The 23,250-nt window shown below is 39.5% G+C and overlaps 1 protein-coding gene across 2 annotated transcripts; it reads left to right on the forward strand.

The window, feature by feature from the left end:
* The first annotated feature begins 1,148 nt into the window (after positions 1-1,148).
* BUB1B (BUB1 mitotic checkpoint serine/threonine kinase B) lies at positions 1,149-23,250 on the forward strand. Of its 2 annotated transcripts, XM_015863317.2 has the most exons (23): positions 1,149-1,192; positions 1,277-1,428; positions 2,571-2,630; positions 2,895-3,039; positions 3,892-4,088; positions 4,183-4,361; positions 4,466-4,659; positions 7,101-7,195; positions 8,763-8,986; positions 9,278-9,390; positions 10,575-10,672; positions 10,959-11,011; positions 11,699-11,783; positions 12,159-12,255; positions 13,614-13,900; positions 14,743-14,933; positions 16,542-16,688; positions 16,850-16,962; positions 17,240-17,401; positions 18,105-18,247; positions 18,916-19,087; positions 19,458-19,564; positions 22,690-23,250. In XM_015863317.2, the coding sequence occupies exons 2-23, from the start codon at positions 1,286-1,288 to the stop codon at positions 22,874-22,876; spliced, it is 3,192 nt and encodes a 1,063-aa protein (XP_015718803.2). In that variant the 5' UTR covers positions 1,149-1,192; positions 1,277-1,285; the 3' UTR covers positions 22,877-23,250. The 2 variants fall into 2 exon arrangements, with proteins under 2 accessions (XP_015718803.2, XP_085405961.1); XM_085549835.1 differs by lacking the exon at positions 7,101-7,195.

The following is a 23,250-nucleotide window of genomic DNA, read 5'->3' on the forward strand; positions in this document are numbered from 1 at the left end:
TGGGAAAAAAAAAAACAAACAGAGCTTAGTGTTTGTATTAAGACAAATTGCACAACAGAACTCAAAAGGAAAAAAATGTGTGTTCAGATAGTGCCATCTCATGGAGAGCAAAGGCATCTGTCTTTAATTCTATGCAATTAGGATTGAATTAAAGCTGAAAGAGAAGGTGCTTCTGCTGGCTCCTGCCTGTGCTTGGTCATTCCATCAGTCACCTGCTTCAGCGTTACAGCGGTAGAGCTGGGTTTGCGGCTGTGGCTGAAGGAAGGCTGAAATGCATTGCAGAAATGGCACAGAGAGATGAAACATTTCTGAGCTCTGAGTACCCTCTGCTGGAGAAAAGTGCAAGTAAGAAACCCCTTGAGATGAAAGCCTTGGAAGGCTCAAACATGAGCAAGTATTTGCACTCTAAGCACCTAAGTGAGGTTCAGTATGGCACAGAGAGGCTGCTGTGATGAACAGCAGGGATTCCACTTCTGATTCTCACCTTGACACCGTGAAGGTTTGGATAAACACTTTGATAAGTGGAACAGATGCAATATAAGACATCATGTTTTGCTTGGTGACGAGCTTGAGCTTGTATACCTTCTATATATACCCATATATATACCTATATACCCATATATATATATATATATACACCTATATATATCTATACCTACACACACACACACACACACACCTATATACATACATATATATATATATATATGTATATATACCTATATACATTCTATATGCATTCTATCCTTTATTGTAGGATAACTATGTAAAATCAGGTTTGTTTGGAGCCAGGATGATGATGACGATGGGACTTGGTGATACTTACAGCTTCTTTCCAAGCAGTTCTTGTAGCTGCCTCATATTTGAGATGCAGAACACAGATAGAAACAAGCCTGGAACACACTCAGGACTGAAACTGCTGGATTTTTGCAGGTTTTCTGTCAAAACTGAAGAGATTAACAGACCTTTAGCAAAGCCACTCAGCACCAGAGAACTGTGAGGAGTGTGAGAACACTACAGCTCCCACAGTGCAGCAGAGAGGGCTCAGGGCGTCGACCAATCAGACGGCGCGCTGTGAGCCGGACAGCCAATGAGAGAGAGGCTGGAGGGCCGTTGGAGGTTTGAATTTCTCTCTGCCGTTGTGAGGCGGCGTGTGTGCGGTCGCTTTAGGAGCCGGGACGGCGGCGCTGAGGTGCGGGAATCGGGTCAGGTTTGTGGGGTTTTGGGTTAGATATCCCGTCCGATTAACGTTTAATCGCTTTTTGTCATCACGCAGAGCTTGAAGATGTCGCGGGACGGCGACGATGAGTGGGAGCTGTGCAAGGAGAACGTGCAGCCGCTGCGACAGGGCCGGGTTATGGCTACGCTACAGGAGGCCTTGGCTCAGCAGGACACCTCCAGCCACACTGCGGCTCAGCTCAAGAAACAGTGAGCCCTGCTTTCAATTTCCCTCTTTATTTCACTGTCTCCTCGGCAGCTTTGCTAAAAGAAACAGTGTTTGTTTGTTTGTTTCTTCCTTCATGCAATAATCATTTGAAGCAGTGGGCCCCCAGCACAACAAAGATGTGGGCCTATAGAATGAGTCCAGCAGAGGCCACATAGAATGGCCTGGGTTGAAAAGGACCACAATGATCATCCAGTTTCAACTCCCCGTTATGTGCAGGGCTGACAACCACCAGACCAAGCTGCCCAGAACCACATCCTGACTGGACTTGAATGCATCCAGGGATATGAGGCATCTACAGCCTCCTTAAGCAACCTGTTCCAGTGCGTCACCACCCTCTGTGTGAAAAACACCCTCCTAATATCTAACCTTAACCTCCCCATCTCAGTTTAAAACCACAGGCTGAGGTTTCACACTAAGAGTGGTGAGGTCCTGGCACATGCTGCACACAGAGGCTGTGGATATCCTGTCCCCGGAGATGTTCAAGGCTAGGTTGGATGGGGCCATGGGCACCTGGTTGGCAGACCTTTTGGCAGCAGGGGTATTGGAACTAGATGATCTTTAAGGTCCCTTCTGACTGAAGCCATTCTATGATTTCTCAGGAGATAAATGTTTCCTGCTATTGTGTCAGCACAGAGGTATCTCTGCCCTCCCTGGCTTGCAGAGACTCTTAAGAGGGCAAAAAGCCACTTTGGGTTTGATTATAGCTCTTATTATGTGTAGAGTTTTCTGCAGTTATATATGATTTTATACCAAAAGGGGGTGTCTTGTAACCTGAACCTATTCAGTTATATTTCTATAGTCTGGTCTTCTAATACATGTAACCTGAACCTATTCAGTTATATTTCTATAGTCTGGTCTTCTAATACATGTTCCTTGAGGAAGCCCAGTTGACTGTGAGGTGACTGCATAGATGTGTGTATTGTGCCTGAGTTAGACTGTGCTGAACCATCTGGGTGAATGTGTGTGTCTAAATATTGAGTTGTAATGTATGCTATTATCGCTTTTTATTATTATGGGCTAATAAAACGATGTGAGTGAGAGCAATGATCTTAGTTTACAGAACAGAAAGCATTTGTGGTTGCACACACCTGTTGTGTGGTTAATGTGGGCTTTCTTTTTCTAGAGAATTTGAATCAGAAATCAGGTTTTATTCTGGAGATGATCCACTGGATGTTTGGGACAGGTGAGCTTCCTTCTGTTTCCAAAGAACTAATGGAATGATTAGAGCTATGCCCTTGAAATGCCACCCTTGTAAAAGCTTAGAAAAATATTATTGTAATTTAATAATGAACGCATTAAAAGAGAAAATTATTATTAATTATGTTATAATCAGCAATATCTGTTTCAATGCTATTCCTAAGCTTTATTTTAACTCTTGTACTGTGCTGTAACAGAACCAATGCATCTTCTTCCAAACAGAATTCCTATGAACGTATTCCATCCCTAGGTACATCAAGTGGACTGAGCAAACCTTCCCCCAGGGTGGAAAGGAGAGTAACCTCTCTGCAGTATTGGAAAGGGCAGTGAAAGCTCTCAACAAGCAGCAGAGATACTACCAAGATCCCCGCTATCTTAGTCTCTGGCTCAAATTTGTGAGTGTTTTGTGTAAATCTCCAGTGTTGATTTTTCTTGGTATTTGTCAAGCCGTTTGCATAACTAAGCTATTTTCTTTAACCTACCAAGTAAAAGAGTGTGCTGTACAACTAGTGCAATATTAGAAGTTGTCTCTACAAGCCTCTTGCTTATTCTGGAATGATGTTTCAAACATTCAGTAGTATCTTCAGGTGTTTCTCAAGGTCGTTGTGCTTGTAAAGTGACATACACTGTTAATTTTCTAGTTTTATTTTGCAGACAAGCTGGTTTGAATGAGTAAAGCTTGATTCCGTGTGTGTTTTGGGATTTAAAGATTTGTTTTAGGTGTCACATCTGCCTGTCCTTCCAGTCATTTTAACTTGTAACTGTATTGAATCCACATCTAAGTCTAAGGAAAAACCTGTGTGCTCTGGTCTTGCACTGTTTCTTCATTGATATGTTTCTTGTTGCTGTTCTTGCCTTCTTAAAGGGACTTGCCTCCCAGTCTAGCTTTTCCAGTTAATTTACTAGTCCCTAGACTGCTAATATATATATTGTACTTTATAACTATTCTCAGGAATGCCAAAATGACATATTTCAATCACTGAAATATAGGAAAAAAACACTTGAGATCAATACTTGGAATATGTAAGGTAAGATTAAGGGGCAAGTAATATTGACATACACAGGTGTTGGCAGAGGTGTTCCTCATTTCCTTTCACCCGGTGACTTGCTTTCTTTCTGTGCACTGTGACATGATACAACAGTATCTCTTGACCTAACAACTGCTCCAGCAGGTCTTGTATTGAAATAAAAGCAGAGGTATCAAAAAGCAGACATTGACACCCTTTGAAATACTTGGGTTGTTTCAGGGAAATTGCTGTACTGAGCCCTTGGATCTGTACAGTTACCTGCACAGTCAGGAAATTGGTACAACATTGGCACAACTCTATATTACATGGGCTGAAGAACTTGAGGCTAGAGGAAGCTTTAAGAAAGCAGATATCATCTTCCAGGAAGGTCTTAATCGCAAGGCGGAGCCTTTGGACAAACTCCAGTCTCATCACAGGTAAGATTCCAGATGAAGAGCTTGAAATAGTTTTGCATGCCTTAGAGGATACCTGCTACAGTGACTTTTTTACTGATTTCTCTGGTATTCCCAGGCAGTTTCAGACCCGTGTTTCTAGGCAAACACTACTGGGGCTTGAGGAAGCTGCTCATGAAAGAGATACGGGTCTTCTGGAAACTGAAGAACCTCAGAGGAGCACGCTGGCAGATCTAAAAGGCAGGGGGAAGAAAAATGTGAGAGCTCCAATTAGTCGTGTAGGAGATGCACTCAAAGGTATGTTCAGCTGCTGAAGCAGTATATTATTGGGAAACTTAGATGCTATTGTTGTAGAATTTGCACCGAAGTGCAACAGGTTAACAGCTAATTTCCACCTACAGCCTCAAACCGGAACAGAAGCTTCCAGGCTCCTCAGCAGCTTTCAAACAATCTGGGTTTTGCTGTGTTTGATGAAGATTCTGCTTCGGCTTCTGGACCTGAGATTCCCATACTTACTCCACAGCATTGGACAGAACCTCCAGCTCCAAGGGCAAAGGAGAATGAACTAAGTGCAGGACCTTGGAACTCTGGGAGGGTAAGGAGACTCAAACTGGACTGGCAAAAAGAGGAAGATGTGTGTAAGCCAAAATGTCTTCATCCAGTCCTTGAGACAAGTGTTCTTTCACACTTCACTGGGGTTGATTTCTATGGGTACCTGTGGAGCATTCCTAGTTTCTTCCTGAAGACTCTCTGGTCTGTGTAGTCAGGCTTAACAGCCTGATCTTGCCAGAGAGGCTTGTCAGGAGATGAAAAAAGGGATGACAGAAGGTTTGTTCCAGTGGTTTAAACTGATGCTGGGGACATAAAAAGGAGAACTTAGGCTACAGGTGTTTGTTCTTCTTAAGAAATGGTCCAAGATGTTATCTGAAAGAAATTAATTATATGAAATCAAATTCTGTTTCATAGGTCCTTAGATAATTTCCAGCGTGCTCCTGCTCTCTGTGGATTAGACAGGAAGAATGGGAAGTTATCAGATGATAAAATATGCGTATAAGGCTTATCAGCACAGAAGGTGCTTAAGAGTGAAGCTTAGGAACAAAAACTAGAGAAGGAAGCAAAAGGGGTGGAATCCATGGAAATTCCAGGAACCAGCTTAGCAGACAACATTGTGAGGGCATGCTGGGAGGCAAGAAGGAAGGCTGAGGCCCACCTGAAATGGAATCTGGTGAGGGAGGTCAAAGACAAGAAAGGCTTCTTTAAGTATCCATAGCAGAAGGAAGACAAGGGGTAAATGTGGGTTTGCTGCTGAATGAGATGGGTGCCCTGGGAATGAAGTACACTGAAAAGGTGAAGTTACTTAACACCTTTGCTGCAGTCTTTACTGCTAATAATCGATCGTGGAAATCCCAGACTCTTGAGATAAGAATCTAGGGAAAGGAAGACTTCCCCTTGGTCAAGGAGGATCTGGTCACAGATTGTCTCAGCAAACTCCATGCATGCAAATCCATAGACCCTGAAGACAGAAGTGATTGCCAAGCATCTCTCTGTCATCTTTGAAAGGTCATGGAGAGTGGGAGAGGTACCTGAAGATTGACTGGGGGATAGCCAGTATTACTTCATCCTTCAAAAAGGGCAAGGAGGATTCTGGCAGCTACTAGAGCCTTATCTCCATCCCTGGGGAGGTGATGGAGCAACTTGTTCTGGTTGTCATCTGTAAGCAGTTGGAAGAAAAAAAGGTTATCAGCAGTCAACATGGAATCCACCAAGGGGAAATCGTGCTTGACCAATGTGGTAGTCTTCTATGATGCCATGATGGTTTGATGAGGGGAGAGCAGTGGATATTAATAAGTACACTGACTTTGGCAAGGCTTTTGACATAATATCCTCATGGGTAAGTTTAAGCAGTGTGGGACAGATGAGTGGCTGGGAGAGGTAGATTGAGAACTGGCTAACTTGTATAGCTCAGAGGTTGTGATTGACGGTGCAAAGTCCAGTTGGAGGCTTGTAACTAGTGGTGGGGACTGCTTAACCTGGAGAAGTCTCAAAGGGATCTTATACATCGTTATAAATATTGAAAGGACAGGAATCAAGTGGATGAGCCCAGGCTCTTCTCAGTGTTGCCCAGTGGCAAATCAAGGCACAATGAGCACAAACTGATTCTCAAAACCTCCCTGGATGCTTTCATGTGTAACATACTGGAGAAAATCTTTAGAAGGGGAGGAGTTGGACTGGTGGATCTCCAGGGGACCCTTCTACCCCTGTGATTTTGTGATTGTTTAAATCATCTTCAATGCAATGTTGTTCTTTCTGTCTTGTATTACAATGAAAGAATAATCTTTGGTGACTGCTTTGAGGCATTAAAAGCTGCACAGAGGAAAGAGGTTTCGGGCAGAGTCAGGATGGATAAGTAAACTGCTATGTGGGAAAGAGAAGCCAATTTGAAATATCCCTACAGTGTAACACTTTCTGTCTGAGGACCTAGGAACATTTTAAACAGGCAGATGTGAGTAGAATGTTACGGTACTCAATGTCATCCGTATTCTCTTTAAATAACAGGCTCTAAAAGTAGTTAAGGGATATCTGTGGTGTAGGAATGGCCTCAGAGGAAAACTGAGAAATCTGGAGGTTCTTAGTGGGCAGCGGAAGGGAGAATATAATATAATTGAGACAGCTTTTGTTGAAAAGTGTGGTTGATGGCACTTCTGGAAAGTAAACAAGGAACAAATGAATACTTTCCTTGACTAACACTCTCAGAATAACAGAGCCTAGGTCTGTATCAGGATGTGCAGGAGTGGTGTGTCTTGCTTTTGTTTTTTTTTTTTTAATGCTAGAACTCATCTTACTGATCTGTAACTGATTGTGTATCAGAAGGGTGTTCATCATGTAAATATGCATCTTGGGAAAGGTTAAACATCTTGTAACAAAGCTGACAAATTAGCCAAATACTGGGAACAAAAGGGATTCTGTTATTTTCTCTTAATAGTAGTGTCTAAAATTGAATCTTCAGGCTGCTAACACTTAATTCTCATTTCTCAGCGTCCTCGCAGCAATGCAAATTCTGGTGTAGAAGTGCCCTGTCCAGTGCCCAGTTTTACCCCATATGTAGAGGAGTCAGCTCAGCAGCAAGTCATGTGAGTGTTCAGTTTGAAATGAGAAATGCATTGAAACTATCAAAGCTGCTTTGTGCTTTTCTGATTCTTTGCCAAATAATCAAGCTTCTAGCTCTAAGGGAATTAAGTTGTCAACCTAGAAGCTCTTAATATTTCAGCTTGATGGCAAAAGCTTCAGTGAAAGGTGCATCAGGACGTGAAAAATATTTGACTGTTCATTATGTAGGAGCCTGTATTACATTTATGCTTGCTAAAGAGTTTGTTAGTTTAACTCAGTACACTGACAGAATGCTGTAGTTACCTGTCTCAGGATGCTCTTCCCAGTGAAAGCAGCTCCAAATTGATGCAGGTTTATTATTGCTTTTTTCCTCTGTTTAGAGGACTCTGCTCCATCTATCTGGAGTTGTTATTCAGAAACTAGCTATCAAAGTTTCCATGACAACATTGTTGCTTAGGTTATGGAGGAGTATGCAGTTTTGCCTGAAATTCCCTTCTTGCTCACACAGTGTTCCCTGAAATACTGATTAATTCCAGGAGATGGGGTTGCCTTGTTTTGTTACAGCAGAGGTAAATGCTTTATTTTGCACAACTGCTTACCTTTCTGTTGGTGAATGTGCAGGCAAAAGGTCAGCGCACTAGGACAAACAGCCACACTGCAATAACAACCCTAAAAACCCCCTTCAAAGCTGCGAGCCATTCATTCTTATCCTAGAGGTGTCCTTGGTTCTCATGCTGTTTATTCTGCTCCGTAGCTGCTGCTCTGTGAAGTCCTTATCTTGAACCATGGCTTCTGCTCTGTAGAATTCTTCTTGTATTACCACACCTTTCTGCTGCCTCATGATGGCCATAGAAAGCGTAGTTTCTGCTCTGAAGAGAGAGGAGTAGAAAAGAATGTTTCATGTTACGTACTGCTTCCTTGGGTTTGAAGTACATAAGGTCTAAGAATGCTGAAAGGTGTCTAATAGCATAGATCCTTTTCTGTGGGTTTTGCATGTGGGCTGCAGAGTAGCTCTGACCAAGGGCATACAGTAACTTAAGAAAGCTTAAACAGAATATTTCCCAACCAATACGACTGTTCTGTGACACTGCTGAGTTTGGGAGAGAGAATTAGATTTCTTGGCATACTACTGGTCTCTCTTAGATGAATGCTTATTTACAGAAGGTAGCCTACGTATATAGAAACAAAATATATGAATATTGAGTATATATGAAAAATGTATGGATATATATGTTTAGAAGGATGATTAGGGACTTGTGTGGTCACATGGTTTGATGGAACTAAAGTAAAAACAGCAATCCAGAATGCACAGTGATTCAGAGTATCATGAGAATTTAATTTGCTCTTGAGTGGACCTTAACGAACACCTTTTTTTTTTTTTTCCCTTGATTACACCACTGTGACTTTTGTATTTCTTTTTATGTGCTATCATTCCACTTTTCTCATTTGTGTAATCAAAAGAATGTCTTTAGACTGGTGCAGCTAGATTCTGAAACTAGCTATTTTCTCACCTGTACTGTCTCTTCTGTGTTTCAGTGAAGCACGTATAAACCAAGCAATGACTGCTCATTTTGTTTTGTTTTTCTTCAGGACTCCCTTCAAGATTGAACCCAGCATAAATCACATTTTAAGTGCTCGCAAGCCTGAGAAGGAGGATCCTCTACAGCGGGTGCAGAATCATCATCAGGATACCCAGGAGAAGAAAGAGGCGGTGATGTACTGTAAAGACAAAGTTTATGCTGGAGTGGAAGAATTCTCTTTTGAAGAGATTCGTGCTGAAGTCTACAGAAAGAAAGCAAGAAAGAAAGCTGAAGGTATGCTTCAAAATGGAAGGGCTTCCATCTTTCTGAGATGAAATCATAAAATTGTACTTATTTCTTGTCAGTATGTGGCAGTATCTATTATTGCAGCTGCTTTTTTTTTTCTACGGGAATAATTATTTAGCTAGTCTGAAGTATACTGAAGGTAATGTAATTAACTGCTGAACATGTAACCCAGGAACAGGTGAAAGCAGACCAGAGGTCAAGCTTCTTTTTAAAGAATTCACACTTTAGCCACAGATCATGTGAAGTATATGTTGTACCTTACAAGCTTTTCTTCCTTAGAGGAGATGCATATCCTAGCACAGAAGAAGGAAGAAATACAAAAGAAAATTGAGGAACTGGAGAAGAAATTAAAGGAGAAAGAAAATCGCGAACAGCAACAATTACACGAACAGGTATTGTCCTCTTCATGTAGCTGCATTTCTACGGTTACTATTTCAAAATACCAGAAGTGCAGTATTTTATTTTTTTTTTGCTGGCTAATGGCTTTCCTATTTGAAAGGATATTTCATTCTGTTGTACATGTACACTCAGTATCACCCAGTAAATGAAAATTCAGATCAATGTTTAAGTGCCCTTTCAGAATAGGGGTGTAAATCGAGGGCTTCAGGTCTTGTAGTCTATCTAAACAGTGCTTTTTAAGCAGGGTGGGTTGAGATGAGTACAGCTAAATAAACCAAAATAAGGAATGGAGTCACTATTTCCCCTTGACAGGAAGATCCAGCTGTTTCTAGGAAAGCATAGTTTCATCATGTGTAACAGTCACTTGGGAAGTCAGATACTGCAACTCCAAACATGTGAACTCCAAACATCTCTCCCTCCCCTGTTCACACCTTCTACTCCTTTATTCCATCTTTTCTTACAGAGTAAAACATCAAATAGAAAGGAATATCCCTTTAAGTTTGGATCAGTTGTTACAGCTCTGTTCTATCCCAGCTTGCTTTGCACCTGTCAGGGCAGCGTGAGAAACAGACCTTGATGCTGTGTAAGCATTGTTTAGCAAGAGCTAGAGCTACTATGTTATCAACTCAACAAAATCAAACAAAAAAACCAACTACCCACAGCAAGTTATTATTCTGTTTGCAGCAGTTCTTAGCTGCCACTTTTTTTTTTTTCTAGTTAGAAATAGCAAGTAAAAGTTAATTACTTCAAAAGTTTTCCTTAGCTTATTTATGTCCATAAGATATCTTCTCTCACAGTCTCCTTCCCTCTCCCCCACCACAGTTCTCACTTCTGATAACTTTAGAATAAGCATTTATAAATGATGAAATGCAGAATATTCTGTATTTGCTGTAAGATGTGTGCTTGCATGTGTTGTTAACAGTTGCAGTGTAGCTAAAAGCTCCTGTTAAGAAAAGAAATCATAGTGTTGTGAGGAGTAAAATCTATTCATTTTAACTGCACTAAGCAGTGGATGCTTTCTTATGCCAGCAAATTAAGTACAAGTAAAAACATAATAATTATTAATCTGACAGTGCTCCAATAACCCATCTGGGATTGTCGTAGCATTCTTGGGATATTAATGTATGGTTTATCATTTCATCACTGTAGAATCAAAAATAGAGTTTTGTTTCTATAGCCAGCAGAGGTAACAAAGCCTTCACCACCTTTGGGACTACAAGAATGTACTTTATCCACTGCAACAGAACTTGGAATGGAACAGCCTCACTTGCAAAGGTAATATAGAGGGTTTTCTTTGCCAGCAATGAGAATTTGTGGGTACAGCTCATTGTAAGCAATGTAGAATACTGTTTCCACAGAAGGAATGGGGGTACCCTTAGGTATCTGCCTGTAACCAGAATTTGAACTGAAGTTATGTGAAGATTGGTTTGTTTGTCTGCAAACGAACCTAATTTTTTACAATTAGCATAGGTCATCTTGACTGTTTTCTTTTTGTGATGTTTTCTTGTGTTTTGTGAGTGTGTAAAATACAAGAAATATTAAATTTCTATCTTGTTCACAGTGAATGCTGCCTCTCGGAAGATATTGAACTGCATAAACAGTCATGCTCTGAGGGTAAGGATTTAAATGTCTACTAAGAATGAGAAGAGACCATACTGAAGAGAAAATGTTCTTTGATGTGAATATCAAAACTGTAGCAAGCTGATAACAATAGCCTATGTGAGTTAGAGTGAAAGTAGGAATGTACTAGAGGCTAATGCCTTTAAGCATATCTAAGCAATAGACCCAGCATGTAAGGGCTTGAGAATTTTCCTTACTTCAGAGGACTTTACAGCATGAGAGCATTTTTCTCTTTTAATAGCTGAAGAGTATTTTTCTCACTTGTGTATGCAGCCTTATCTAGAGGAGTTCAAAACTCATGTTAAGATTGATACTACCTTATTTCCTCTGTGGATTTCGTAGAAGGAAACAATTAGAAATTGCCACCAACCTCCACATTTAATACCAGACCAGGCTGCCCAGGGCTCTATCAAACCTGGCCTTGAACACCTCCAGGGACGGGGGATCCACAACCTCTCTGGGCAGCCTGTTCCACTCTCACCACTCTCATAGTGAAGAACTTCCCTCTGATATCCAACCTAAATCTTCCCTCCTTCAACTTAAAACTATTTCTCCTTGCCTACCTTTTCAGAGTTGGCTTCCCTCCTGTTTATAGGCTGCCTTTTGATACTGAATCCTGTGCATTTTAATACATGCAAAAAAAGTATTGATATAATAAAAGCTCTTGTTTTTTCTTTACAGATGCAGTGTTCCTTCCCCCACCAGCTCCTGCTACCTTTTTCTCCATATTTGTTGAATCATCTACTTCACCAAACCAAAATACAAGGTAGTATTATTATTTATGACCTGGATTTTAGAGGGAGGGAGGGAAGAAAAACAGAAGTATCAAACCACCTTCTCTAACCTAACTTACAGGCTCTTATATATATGGTTGTGGGCTTTTTTATTTGTGTTTTTTCCCCTTTGTGCTACTCGTGATGCCTGTAATGAAAAGACATTGTCTTGCTGTTCCTCTTAGGTCTAGAACTATTCAGGATGTTTTATAATCTATCTTTATTCTGGAGAGCACACAATATGATTTATTGGTAGTTATGTAGTAGGAAGTTGTAGATTGAAATATTCAGTAGATTAAACTCTTGAGAGAAGCCTGTATTAGTAGTTTCTAACCTTGAATGAATATTTAATAGCATGTAACTCTTAGTCGTTCTACAGATCATGCCCAGAAAACTGCTCGGCGCCCTCTTGCTGTTCGCAAACCTGTGGACACTGTGAAAGAGAACTTACCACCAGAAGCCTGTGTAAGGAAACAGCTTGCACCATGGTAGATCTCCTGTCCAGGAGAAATGGGAATAGAACATTCTACTGCTGAAGGGAGTGAAACTGGACTAAAATGAGATAAGCAAGGATCCTAAGCCTCTGTCTAGCATGGTGATACTTGAATTGGGTGATGTTCATAGAACTGTAGAATCGTTTCTAAAATACAATGGAAAATTCATGCTTATATTAGGACTTAAGGTGACTGTTATGAAAATAATGGTAAGGAATCTTCCTAAATTTTAAGCAACAGATTAGTGGCTGAGATTCTTCACTCCAAAACTTTAGGAAGCTACTTGTCCACACAAACATCTCAGATGCTGTCACTTGAAGAGCTGCATATTTGACTCCTCTAAACCTCCATACTTGTTTCTTAAACTGTAGTGATTCCCCTTCTCTATATGTGAGTTTTGCAGATATTTGTAAAGCTTTCAGTAGAGGTAGAAGTTGCTGTCTCTAAAGGATTTAACTAATGCATGCTGCAATAGATCTTTAGACTGGTTCTGAAAATCTCACTTTTAAAGAGTGTGAGGATTTTATTTCAAACTGAGAAGGATTTTACAGGCAGTTGCAGTATGGAACACGTAGTAGAGTTAAGTAATTCTTGGTAAGCTTCATGTTAAATTTGATTCTAGAATCAGTCTGGGTGCCTGCAGAGTGTGGTTTTACATGTGTGCCTTCTATGCCCAATTGTTTTAAAATATAATATTTTTAAAATAATATGCTTGTAATTGAACTGAGAGGCACTTCTGGACTGTTAGAAAGCAGGTAGTCTTTAAAAGTACATGTTACCCCTGCAACGCTAGATGTAATAATGTTAGCCTTTCTAGTTGGGGGAATAACACATGCAAGTACATTACAGTTAGGTTTCAATAACTCAAGTGGAATAATGATGTAAATAGAGGATGCAAAGAATTTGGAAGGTGATGGATGAGGTAGAAGATGGGAAGAAAAAAGCTTTTCATATTGATGAGGTGAGGGGTAACAGTAAGACTGGAATGCCTGGAAGAGCCAACATGAGGGGGCTGAAGACAGTAGAGAAGTAACACTATATGGGAGGTACTTAAACTAGTTTAAAACCCCAGTGAATAAATTCTATCCTTATACTTGTAGATAAGCTTAAAAAGAGTAAATGTGACTTAATATGACATATTTAGTAATTGCTTGTATGAGGTATGTCATGGGTTCTTTTTTTTTCCTGAACTTACGTTTGAAGCACATCTTCTGAATTTCCCAGTGATGAGAGGAGGAGTGGAAGATGGCTTTTCAGTTTTAAATTAGAAAAGTATGTATAATTTGACATAAAACCTACAGGCTTTCAATCTTTTCCTACCTGTTTCAGGATGAGCTGCATGGAATTGAACCTTTGACTGAGGATGCAATTGTGACAGGCTCCTACAAGCACAAAAGCCTTTGTGCCAACCCGGAAGACACGTGTGACTTTGTTAGGGCTGCCCATCTGGCCTCGACTCCCTTTCATGGGGTGGTAGCTCAGAGAATCCCAGCTCCTGCTTATTCACAGAGTGTTCTAAAGGAAGACTGTCCGGAACCCAAGAGTGCACCTCTGGATGAGAAAACACCAGTTTGTGAGGGAACATACAGCGAAGCTCTCTGTGTAAATAAACTGAGGTAATAAATAGCGCTGCATTGTAAGCTGTTTTCCATGTGTCTGATAGGTTGTAGTTTTACTACTGTTTTTGAAGAAACAATTGTCTTTTATGATGAACAGTGCTATTTCTCTAGGTCATGGTCCATTTTGCATTGAGCAGTTTTAAGAGGTAATAGCAAACTCATTTAGCTTTCCAGCCTTACTGTTAAGGGACTCAACTCTATGCTTGTTCTACCAATTAACTTGTGAAGAGTTTCATAAATATATTCTGTCTTTGTAACCAGAGATTAAAAGATGACTAATTGGTTCCTTTTGTACTTGTTAGTTTCGTTAGTCATTTTAGCATATAGAAATAGATTGGGTGATTATATCTGAGATGGATTGAAGAAAGATGGAAAGAAAAAATTAGGCAATAACCTGCTGTTTCTTACCCCTGTAAAGAAGAGAGTTGTATGGTATCTTAGTTCACAACTGAATTTATTGTGCTAGCTGTCAGTATGTACACTTGTATACCAAGTTGAAGGTGTTTGTTTACTTGGCAAGTTTCCTGGAAGCCATGCTGATTATAATTAGGAGGGAAGAGCAAGAATGATTCTCCCTTAGATAAGGGAGGAATAAAGATTCAGCATATCTTCTGTTGTAGGAGTCGTATTTAATAGAAGAGCCATTTGTAGACATAGATTCAGAATCTAAGCTGATGGAAGCAGACATGAAGTTCCAACATCGCTGTCCATTTTCCAGTAAGGCTAGGAAAGGACTTCTTTCTACAAGTGTGGGAATACACAGTATACTTTCAGGAGGCTACAATGATCTAGACCCTGCATTTTCTGAGTGTCTGAGTAGTTGATGTCTTTGTTTACAGCCCAATCCTGGAAGCCAGCCTGGAGGATACTCGTTCATCAGGTTCTTCTGTCTCTTCAGGATCTTCTCTTTCCTCTGTTACACAAATATCCTCAATTAAATACCTACACGTCCCTGAGAAACTGGAACTTGCTCAGAGTTTGCCTGCTGAGCCAATTGCTGATTCTGGAGGTAGCAGTGAAATCGTGACTGGTTAGTACTAAGCTGAATTAACTGGATTTCAATCACAACAAATAACTTGCTGCTGATGCTAAACTGTAACGCTTCCGATACACTCTTTTCTACTCTACTTTTTACACTTCCCATTACTTAGACTTGTGACTAAGCCTGTCACTTCCTGTACTATGTATCTTGATCTATTTGAGTTATGTAGAATAAAGTGCCTGTATGTATCTAGGAGATGTAAATATGAGGGTAACAGAGCAGTTAAGGCATTACTTCAAGAAGAGTGGAGGAGTAATGAGGGGAAATTCTGAAATGAAAAATTTAGGCTGGGGGACAGGGAGAACTGTTAAGATGATTTTGTTTTCTTTTTTGTCTTTTTTCTGTTGTTGCTCTGTTCTTTTGGTGTGTCAGTAATTGCCACATTGAAAAAATAGATGAAATCTAGTGGCAAATTGCATGCTTCTAGTTTGCACTCTAAATTTCTCATTACCTTTAAGTGATGATTTGTGTTATTTTTTGTCATTTTCCTATTGAAGAAAAACAATACTAACAATAACATAATCTGGCTACAGGAAAATGTGAAACTAAGACATTTGTTTCTTGTTACAGATCTTTGTTAAAGCTTAGAATGGGAATGGTCAGAGCCTTCAAAACCTAGCCAATATAATTAAGCTTGTATTGTTTTCAGAGTGCTTAATCTGCTTTGTCTTTTGATTTCACTTATACATAATTTTAATTAACATATGTACTGAAAGTTCTCAGTGTATCTACTTTTGGGAACAGTGTTACTGTGTGGCTATAGACCAGGTAATCCAAGAAGTCTGTTGCGCTGCTCATGTTTCATAACAAAGTATGTTCAGAACCTGGAATCAGAGTAAAAAATGAGAGCTTTCAACATAGGATCATGGTTGAAATCTGTTAACTGCACTGTGACTATTACTAGCTTATAGTGTTTGAGAAAAGAAGTTGGCAGAAGCCTTTAGTGGTCTTGTTTTGCTTTGTCTGGTGTTGGAGACCAACTCTTCTCATGCTGCCTTGGCTTTGTGTAGATGAACTCATCTATTGAATGACATCTTCTGTCACGCAGGAAAAACAAACTCAGAACTGTGTGGGTTTTCTTGAAGGTTTTCTGAGAAGTGTAAACCAGGAAATTCTTATTGCAGAGAGCAGCAGATTTGGAGCCCAATTTTTTACTAAATAAAAACCCTGCTGTACTCAAAGAAGTTAATTACAATCAAACCCTTCATTTAAAAATCATGAACTGATTGTCTGCTCCAGATACAGATTTTAGAAAGAGACTGTTAATTCAGAAAATAATGGATTTGATCGTACCGTGGCTGAGCAGATGAGCTGCATCTAATTCATGGCTTTCTGTCTCACAAAAGGCATGTGTTACAGTACATTAATGGTAGTGTTGCTGAAACCTCATAATGAGATACTGTATAAGGCAGTTTCAAAGATGAGTGTTATATTCATTTTGTAGAATAATAAACTATTGGGAACAGGTTACTAGACTTGCAGAGGGAAAGCCAAGTTACAGGCTTCAATATCCAGGTAGATTTTTTTCCTCAACACATACAAGCTTTTTAGTCTTAACTCTTATTTTGAGCAGATCTGTTTTTATTGTCTTACTAGGTGATGATGCAACTCAGTTCTTGTGGACTGCTGAACAGCGTAAAAAGCTTCTAGACCCTGTGCCAGAGTCATTGACTGCTTCTCCACATTTTCATTTGGAGACTGGTTTTCTGCCCGTCATTGAGTTTGAGAAAGACATTGAGCTAGGTAGGTATTCCAGACACTGGGTATTGCAGGGACCTCATTATCTTGTAATTGGTTTGAAATGAACTTTTTATTCAACCACATGTGGTGAAGATGGGGTGCAATGTGGACAGTTTGGACATACACATGCTGTGATGGCTCACAAATGTAAAATTTCCTAACAGGAAATGAGACTTACTCTATCAAACGGGAATATTGGAGCAATGAAGAATACAAAATGCTTTTTGCCGTTCCAGTTAACTTTCTCCAGCTGGATGCAAAGGGATTTGCAATAAAGGTGAGACAGATAATGCTTTTATGTGTGAAGTGTGGCATGTTGAGTTCATATCATGAGATGTACAATATACGATATACATAAACTTCATCATTTGATTTCAGGAATGCCACTCATAAGATTTGCCGTGCCTTCTGTCCTCTTTCTAACTACTGATACAGATTAAAGGTTTCTGTTTTGTAGACATGTTTCTTGGTAAAGCAGTGTTTAAAAAAGTAAAAGAATATGAACAACTTTTGCTTTATTCCTCAAATAAATGTTCTTATGTATCCTCTTGTAGGTGTATTCTCAGCCTGTGCCTTGGGATTTTTATATCACGCTTCAGCTACAGGAGCGTTTGAATGCTGACTTTGACCAAAGCTTCAGTGAAAACTGTAGCTGTTTCTTGTACCAAGATGGCTGTGCTGTTCTGCACAAGAATATAAATCGCTTCACGCTTGGGGTCAGTACAGATAAACAAAGCACAACTGTAAAAGGCCATGAACACTTTCATAGGTACCATTAGTGAGTTTCAGGCACTGCTGACCGAATAAACATATTCCTGCAATCTACGTCTTCTATTTTGTTTTATATACATACAAATTAAGATTGTCTATTCTAGTTTAAGTTAGAGCTGATTTCTCATTTATAGATCACATGCTGCTTTGGAAAAAAGCAGTTCTTCCTTTTTCTGTGTTCATGAGTGATAAACAATCCGAGCCAAGAACTGCATGTTATTCCACACTAACTTTTGCATTTAACACTATTTATTGTTTAGCTTGGCATCTTTTAATGAGTTCCAGTCTTCCAGTCTGCTATTGGAAGGTCTTAGCACTTTAGTGCCTTGTTCAAGGATTTACATTTTAAATGAAGTCTAGAAAGTACGCTTCAAATAGCTGCATATAAATTAAATAATTGTAAATGAAATAGTAATTTCAGCCTTCAGTTCAGTTTCTTCCTCTTGAGCTGTTGTCTTCTTCTGAATAATAGTGTCTTCTATGAGCTCATGGCTCTTCTTACTAGGCTGTTCACGGGCAAAATTTGGTTTAACTGAATTTAGGTACAGATGAGTGGGGTGGGTTGGAGAGTGGAAAGGTGAGCTATAAATATTTAACTTAATCTGAGGTAGAATGGCATATCAATGCATGTTTATTCCCTGTTTTCAGGATGTTATTTGTGGCTGCAAGTCCATTGATAAGGAAGTTATTCTACTAGTTGTTTATAATCTTCTGGATGTGGTAGAGAAGCTCCACAAAGCGGAGATCGTCCATGGAGATCTGAGGCCAGAAGTATTCTTTCTGGGAGACAGGTTAGGTTATGTGTTTAAATCAACCTTTCTTTCACTGTGTGCCTCCTTCCAAGAAATGGTGTAGAACGATGCTGTAAAATGTATGTGATACTAAATAAAATGCTTTTGCCAGCATAATGGACAGCTAACTAAATGTGATAAATTACTTGCCTGTGATCCTGCATATCAGTAAAACAAGTTAGGAGACAAAGAACAAGTGATCTGTTTATATTAGTGGCTTGGCAGTACACTGTCATCTATACAAGTACTCCCTCTCTCACCCTTTCAGCTTGTGCTCACTGGTGTATAGACAAGGCAGTTTAATGAAGTATTATAATACTCAGTTCTTATGTAGAAGTAATTTGAATTCCTGAACAAGAGAGAAAAGTGCTAGCAGCCAGGTTATTTTCTTGTTCCACCAACTATGTTTCAGATAACTATGCTGAAAATAAAAGCTGCAACATCTGTAACCCATTACTGTTTCCTTTAGCACACTCTGGAGATACTGGTATCAACTTCAGGCTGCCAGCTGGATTCCCTTTCACATGAAGTTTGTTCAGAAGTAGTTCTTAAGCTAACCATGAGAGGGGAGCATTGACATAGCAAAGGCTCATGTTTGTTACACTTGTTACACTTTTTTGTTTGTTTTAATTTGGATTTCTTCATGTTTGTTTTGCTTTCTTTCTCAGGATCTGTGATCCGTTTGCTAATAATGGAATGGCAAGAGCTCTGAAGGTAGTGGATTTCTCTCACAGTCTGGATTTAAGGTTGCAGTCAAGTGTAAGCTTGCCCAACAGCTTTCCAATATCTCAGACTCCTCATGGACAGCAGCTTCTGGCAAAAAGCTGCCTTCCTTATCAGGTATCTAGCAGGGTATCTTAATGTCTGTGTTTCCTTTTCAAAATGTTTGCTTTATGTTGTATTTTAAAAAAACGTATGGGAAATTTTAATAAATAAATATTGAATAAAGAGAATTTTATAATCTGATTTATGTTTTTGGCATTAAGTGAAGGGACTTAGCAACATTGTTCTGGAGCTGCTGTGTGTCTGCAGCTGCTATATTTAAGTGCTAAGAGTTAAACCAGAATTCTGCTTTTGTAGTTGTACTGCTTAGCCCCCTGAAGATTCTGATGCAAAGGCCGTTTCAGAACTAAACGTATAGAAGTACAAGAATAGGAATCTGTAGTGGACTGCAGAAATCAAATGAGATTGAACTTTGTTGCTATTGCAGGCAGACTTGGTTGGCATTGCAGATATAGCCCATTTGATGCTGTTTGGTGACCATATCCAGGTCTATCAGGAGAACTCCATCTGGAAAATCAACCAAAATGTATCCAAGTAAGTCCTTTTTTAGAGAAGCCTGCTGTGAAGGAATGCACTTGTTTCAATTTCCTTCACTTTCTTTACATTAATACTATCTTCAAAGCTTAGAACAAATTCTAGTGCCGTTGCTAAAAACATAAGTTCTGTGAGGGCTTGAGTTTTGAAACTCACACACTGCATGAGTCTGGAATAGCCATAGTGCTATGCAGGAAACAGTTTTAAGTTGAGTAAGGGCTGTACAGGCCTGTTACAATGCTGATTTTGCTTGCCTTTCAGACCTGACTGTCTTAGTCTCTCTTTTGACCTGACAGACCAAGCTTTGAAAGTGCGTGGGTAGTGAGGAAAAAGAAATTACATGAGCATTTTGCTTTAGAAATGGTGATTTTGATTTTCTGCATTGATTCTAGGCTCTATTGAAGGGCTAAGACACTGCTTTTCTCTCTACGACTGTTGCAGGAGCAGTATTAATCTTATACATGCACAGGAGGGAAGACCAATTAAGACAACCGCTCTTTTGGAAGTGGTGGTGTTTGTCCTCAGTCATTCACTAATACTGCTCCCTTGTAGATCCCTTTTAGATCTCTTAGCATTAATTATCCCCTCTCTTTTTATGGCATATGGGGTCCATGGGATGGCTACAAAACTGTCTTTATACATCTGTTATTCATCCCTACACAAAATGCTTATTTATTTCACTAGTCAAATCTTATAGAATGTTTCATCCTTAGCATTTCCTTAGGATTTTCTAGAGCTCTCTGCTCATAACAGAGATTTCTTGAGAATGGTCTGCATTCAGGGTCATGGTATATTAGCTATAGTCAGTTTAGATGTCCTTCTGTAACCATTTCTTCAAGAAAACCTACTATGGGTTTGGGATTTGTCCAGTTCCCTAGCAACCTGCATTACTTACGCTTCTTAGTTTGTTGTAGTCAACCATTAGGGGAAAAAAAATCTAATCTTAAGCTTTGTACAGGGATATAAAAGCCCTCACCTCTTTACTCTGCATATATCTGGTTTTTTTTTACACGCAGTTATGGAGTGATACTGGTAGTTATAAAGCTATAGCAAGCTTCTGCTGAATATTGACTGTATGTTCCATTCTATATCCTATAGCTAGGGATATTGTATGCACTAGGCACAAAATCTGAGTAATTCATCTCTGGTGATGAATATCAATGATTTATAGGTTGGCAGTAAATCTCCATTTTATAATGCCTTAGTTTCAGAAATACTGAGGGGAGGGGAGGGGGGAAATACAGCAGCTAAACTATTGATGGAAACAGACTTTTGTTCTCTACTGACAAATATTCTAATTTCATATCACTGAGTAAATTTGACATGTCACCCACTATGGGGTGGGTCAGCTGTAAAGGCATTTGGGTCAAAGCTGTAGACACTGGATTGAAGGAAAAGAGGTTTTGGGTAGAGGTGGGGTGTGGGGATACAATAGTACATGGGCACTGAGAGCTGTGAGGGGTTAGAGGAATTTTAAGGAAGGAGAAGGCAAAGCTTGGGCATATGTTTTGTAATGCTGAACCCAGCTTGTAATGGTTCATCTCTCATCTAGGTGTATTAGTTTATTAATTCTTCTTTTTAAAGTTCTGAATAGAAGTAAAGAATTGAACCTTTCCATTCTGGTGGTGGCGATTGTTTTGTTTTTTCACTTTGCTGCTAGAATCATTCATCCTTTCTAACATATATTTCTTGCAATTCTTGATATTGAAAAACTTAAGCACTTATACAAACCTGTTGGACTTCAACTTGTGTCAGCAGCATGGGGCACTTCATTATGCAGGAATAAGCAATCTGCACAGAATCTTTTTTGCATTCACGCTTAGATCTTTTGGTGTGTCTGGTTCTTATTAACAGCTGATGACTCTTCCCCTCCACTCAAATTTAAAGCTTTCAGCGAGTTCTCAAGTAATCTTTGGCAAGTTAGTTTACTGCTGCAGGGTGTCTTCATCTACCAGAACTGCCTTCACTCTAAGAGGAGTTAGTTGATAGATACTAATTAATGCTGTGTTTTATCCTTGCAAGTCAAGAATTGTAAGGCAAGGTGCAGAAATGGCCTTGGAGGGCTATTGGCACTCAAAGCAGCACCCCTTCCCCTTCAGAAGCTGGCAGAATGAATATGAATTGTTTAATTTGCTGTATTTAACATTTCTGGGAAGGTAGAATGTAAATTCTGATCAAGTTCTTTTTGTTCTTGAGCATTAATGTAACTTATGACTTAATCTCTCTTTTAGGGGAGGGGAGTTTTAATGTGTTACTTTTTTAGATTTTTCTATTTTCACCACGTTATTTTAGGTAGCTTCATCTGTGCAGGCTGATAACAGTTAGCATAAAGAAGCTGTGTTTGAAGTTCTAGACTATTTTTATCACTCAGTTCCTTAGATATCCCTACCAACACGTAACATCCTTTGCTATCTCTTACTTGCTTTGAAGGAAATGGCCTTGTGTCTTTCAGGTTCTGTATGACTGCATCATCTTAGAAAATATGAGTTATTAGTGTAATACTATAAGCCAGGTTCTCTCTGAGACTATGGCTCCTGTTCTGTGAGTCACTTGAGCAAAGCAGAGGCTGATAATTTCTTCAGAAACCAGTGTATCTCCTGGCTTAAAGGGGAACAGTGCCTTAGTCACAAGCTGCACAGCCTCTGGTCTTCAGTGCAGCACTGAAGGACAAAGCAATAGCTCTCATAGCAGTTTTCTTAGGATTTCATGAGTCACTTTACCTTTTTATTCAAGCTGTAAGTCTTTTATCTGTGCAACAGAGGGTTTAATTGTCTTTGAGATATTACCTGTGTGAGAACTCTGGAAGAAAGAGGGGTGAAATAAGGGAGTTAAATCTGACTCTAAGCCACACATCAAATACACTAGGAAAAGTAACTGTAAAAACATTTTTGATAGACCTGTGGAACAGTTTGTCTAGTTACTATGCAGAAGCCTACTGGGGAAAGAGGGAGGAACCCAAAGAAACTTTACTATATTGCTAGTTTTTATATTATTTTTATGCGAGTGAAAATATTGTTTTAGTCTTGGTCTTCCCAGGGTGTTTAATGCTGAATTTAAGTGGAAGTATTAACTAATATGTCATGTGTGCCTACTTGTTTCACTGATAGTTGCTTGCTTTATTTTAGGACTGTTGGCTGTGATTTCTGGGGTAAATTTTTCCAGCAAATTCTGAATGCAGATGGTAAGTCCACAGAGCTTCTGCTGAGGGAGCTGAGAGAAGAAATAAGTAACATGTTTGACAGCTGTTTCCAAGAACGTCTTTGTGAATCCTTAGTAATGCTGGGAGATGTTTTCTTCTTGGAGAAGTTCTGATTTCACAGAGGACAAACCTGTTTTGTATTATAAAGGTGAATTTGTTGTTAACATCTTATTGTTTTCAAATGTAAGCATGTGATTGTAGCCATTTCTATAGTACTCCACACAGGATTCAACAAAGAGTATCACATCAGTGATCACAACAGCCTAGGTATCCTAAAGCTGTTATGTGAACTACTTTGTGTCTGAGCAGTTTGCCAGGGCACATAAGTTGTCCTGACTGTCCCCCTACCCTTTTTGTATAGCTCCTTAAAAATGTTTAATGCCTTGTTCATGCTGCATTCTCAAAAGTGTCTTGGTCCTACATTTAGATTGTCTATAGTACTGTTATAAATCATTGCTTCTTTAATAAAGTTGTATCTTGATTGTAA

Source organism: Coturnix japonica, chromosome 5 (assembly GCF_054131305.1).
Source record: "Coturnix japonica strain WE chromosome 5, WE-NBRP24, whole genome shotgun sequence".
Classification (NCBI taxonomy): Eukaryota; Metazoa; Chordata; class Aves; order Galliformes; family Phasianidae; genus Coturnix; species Coturnix japonica.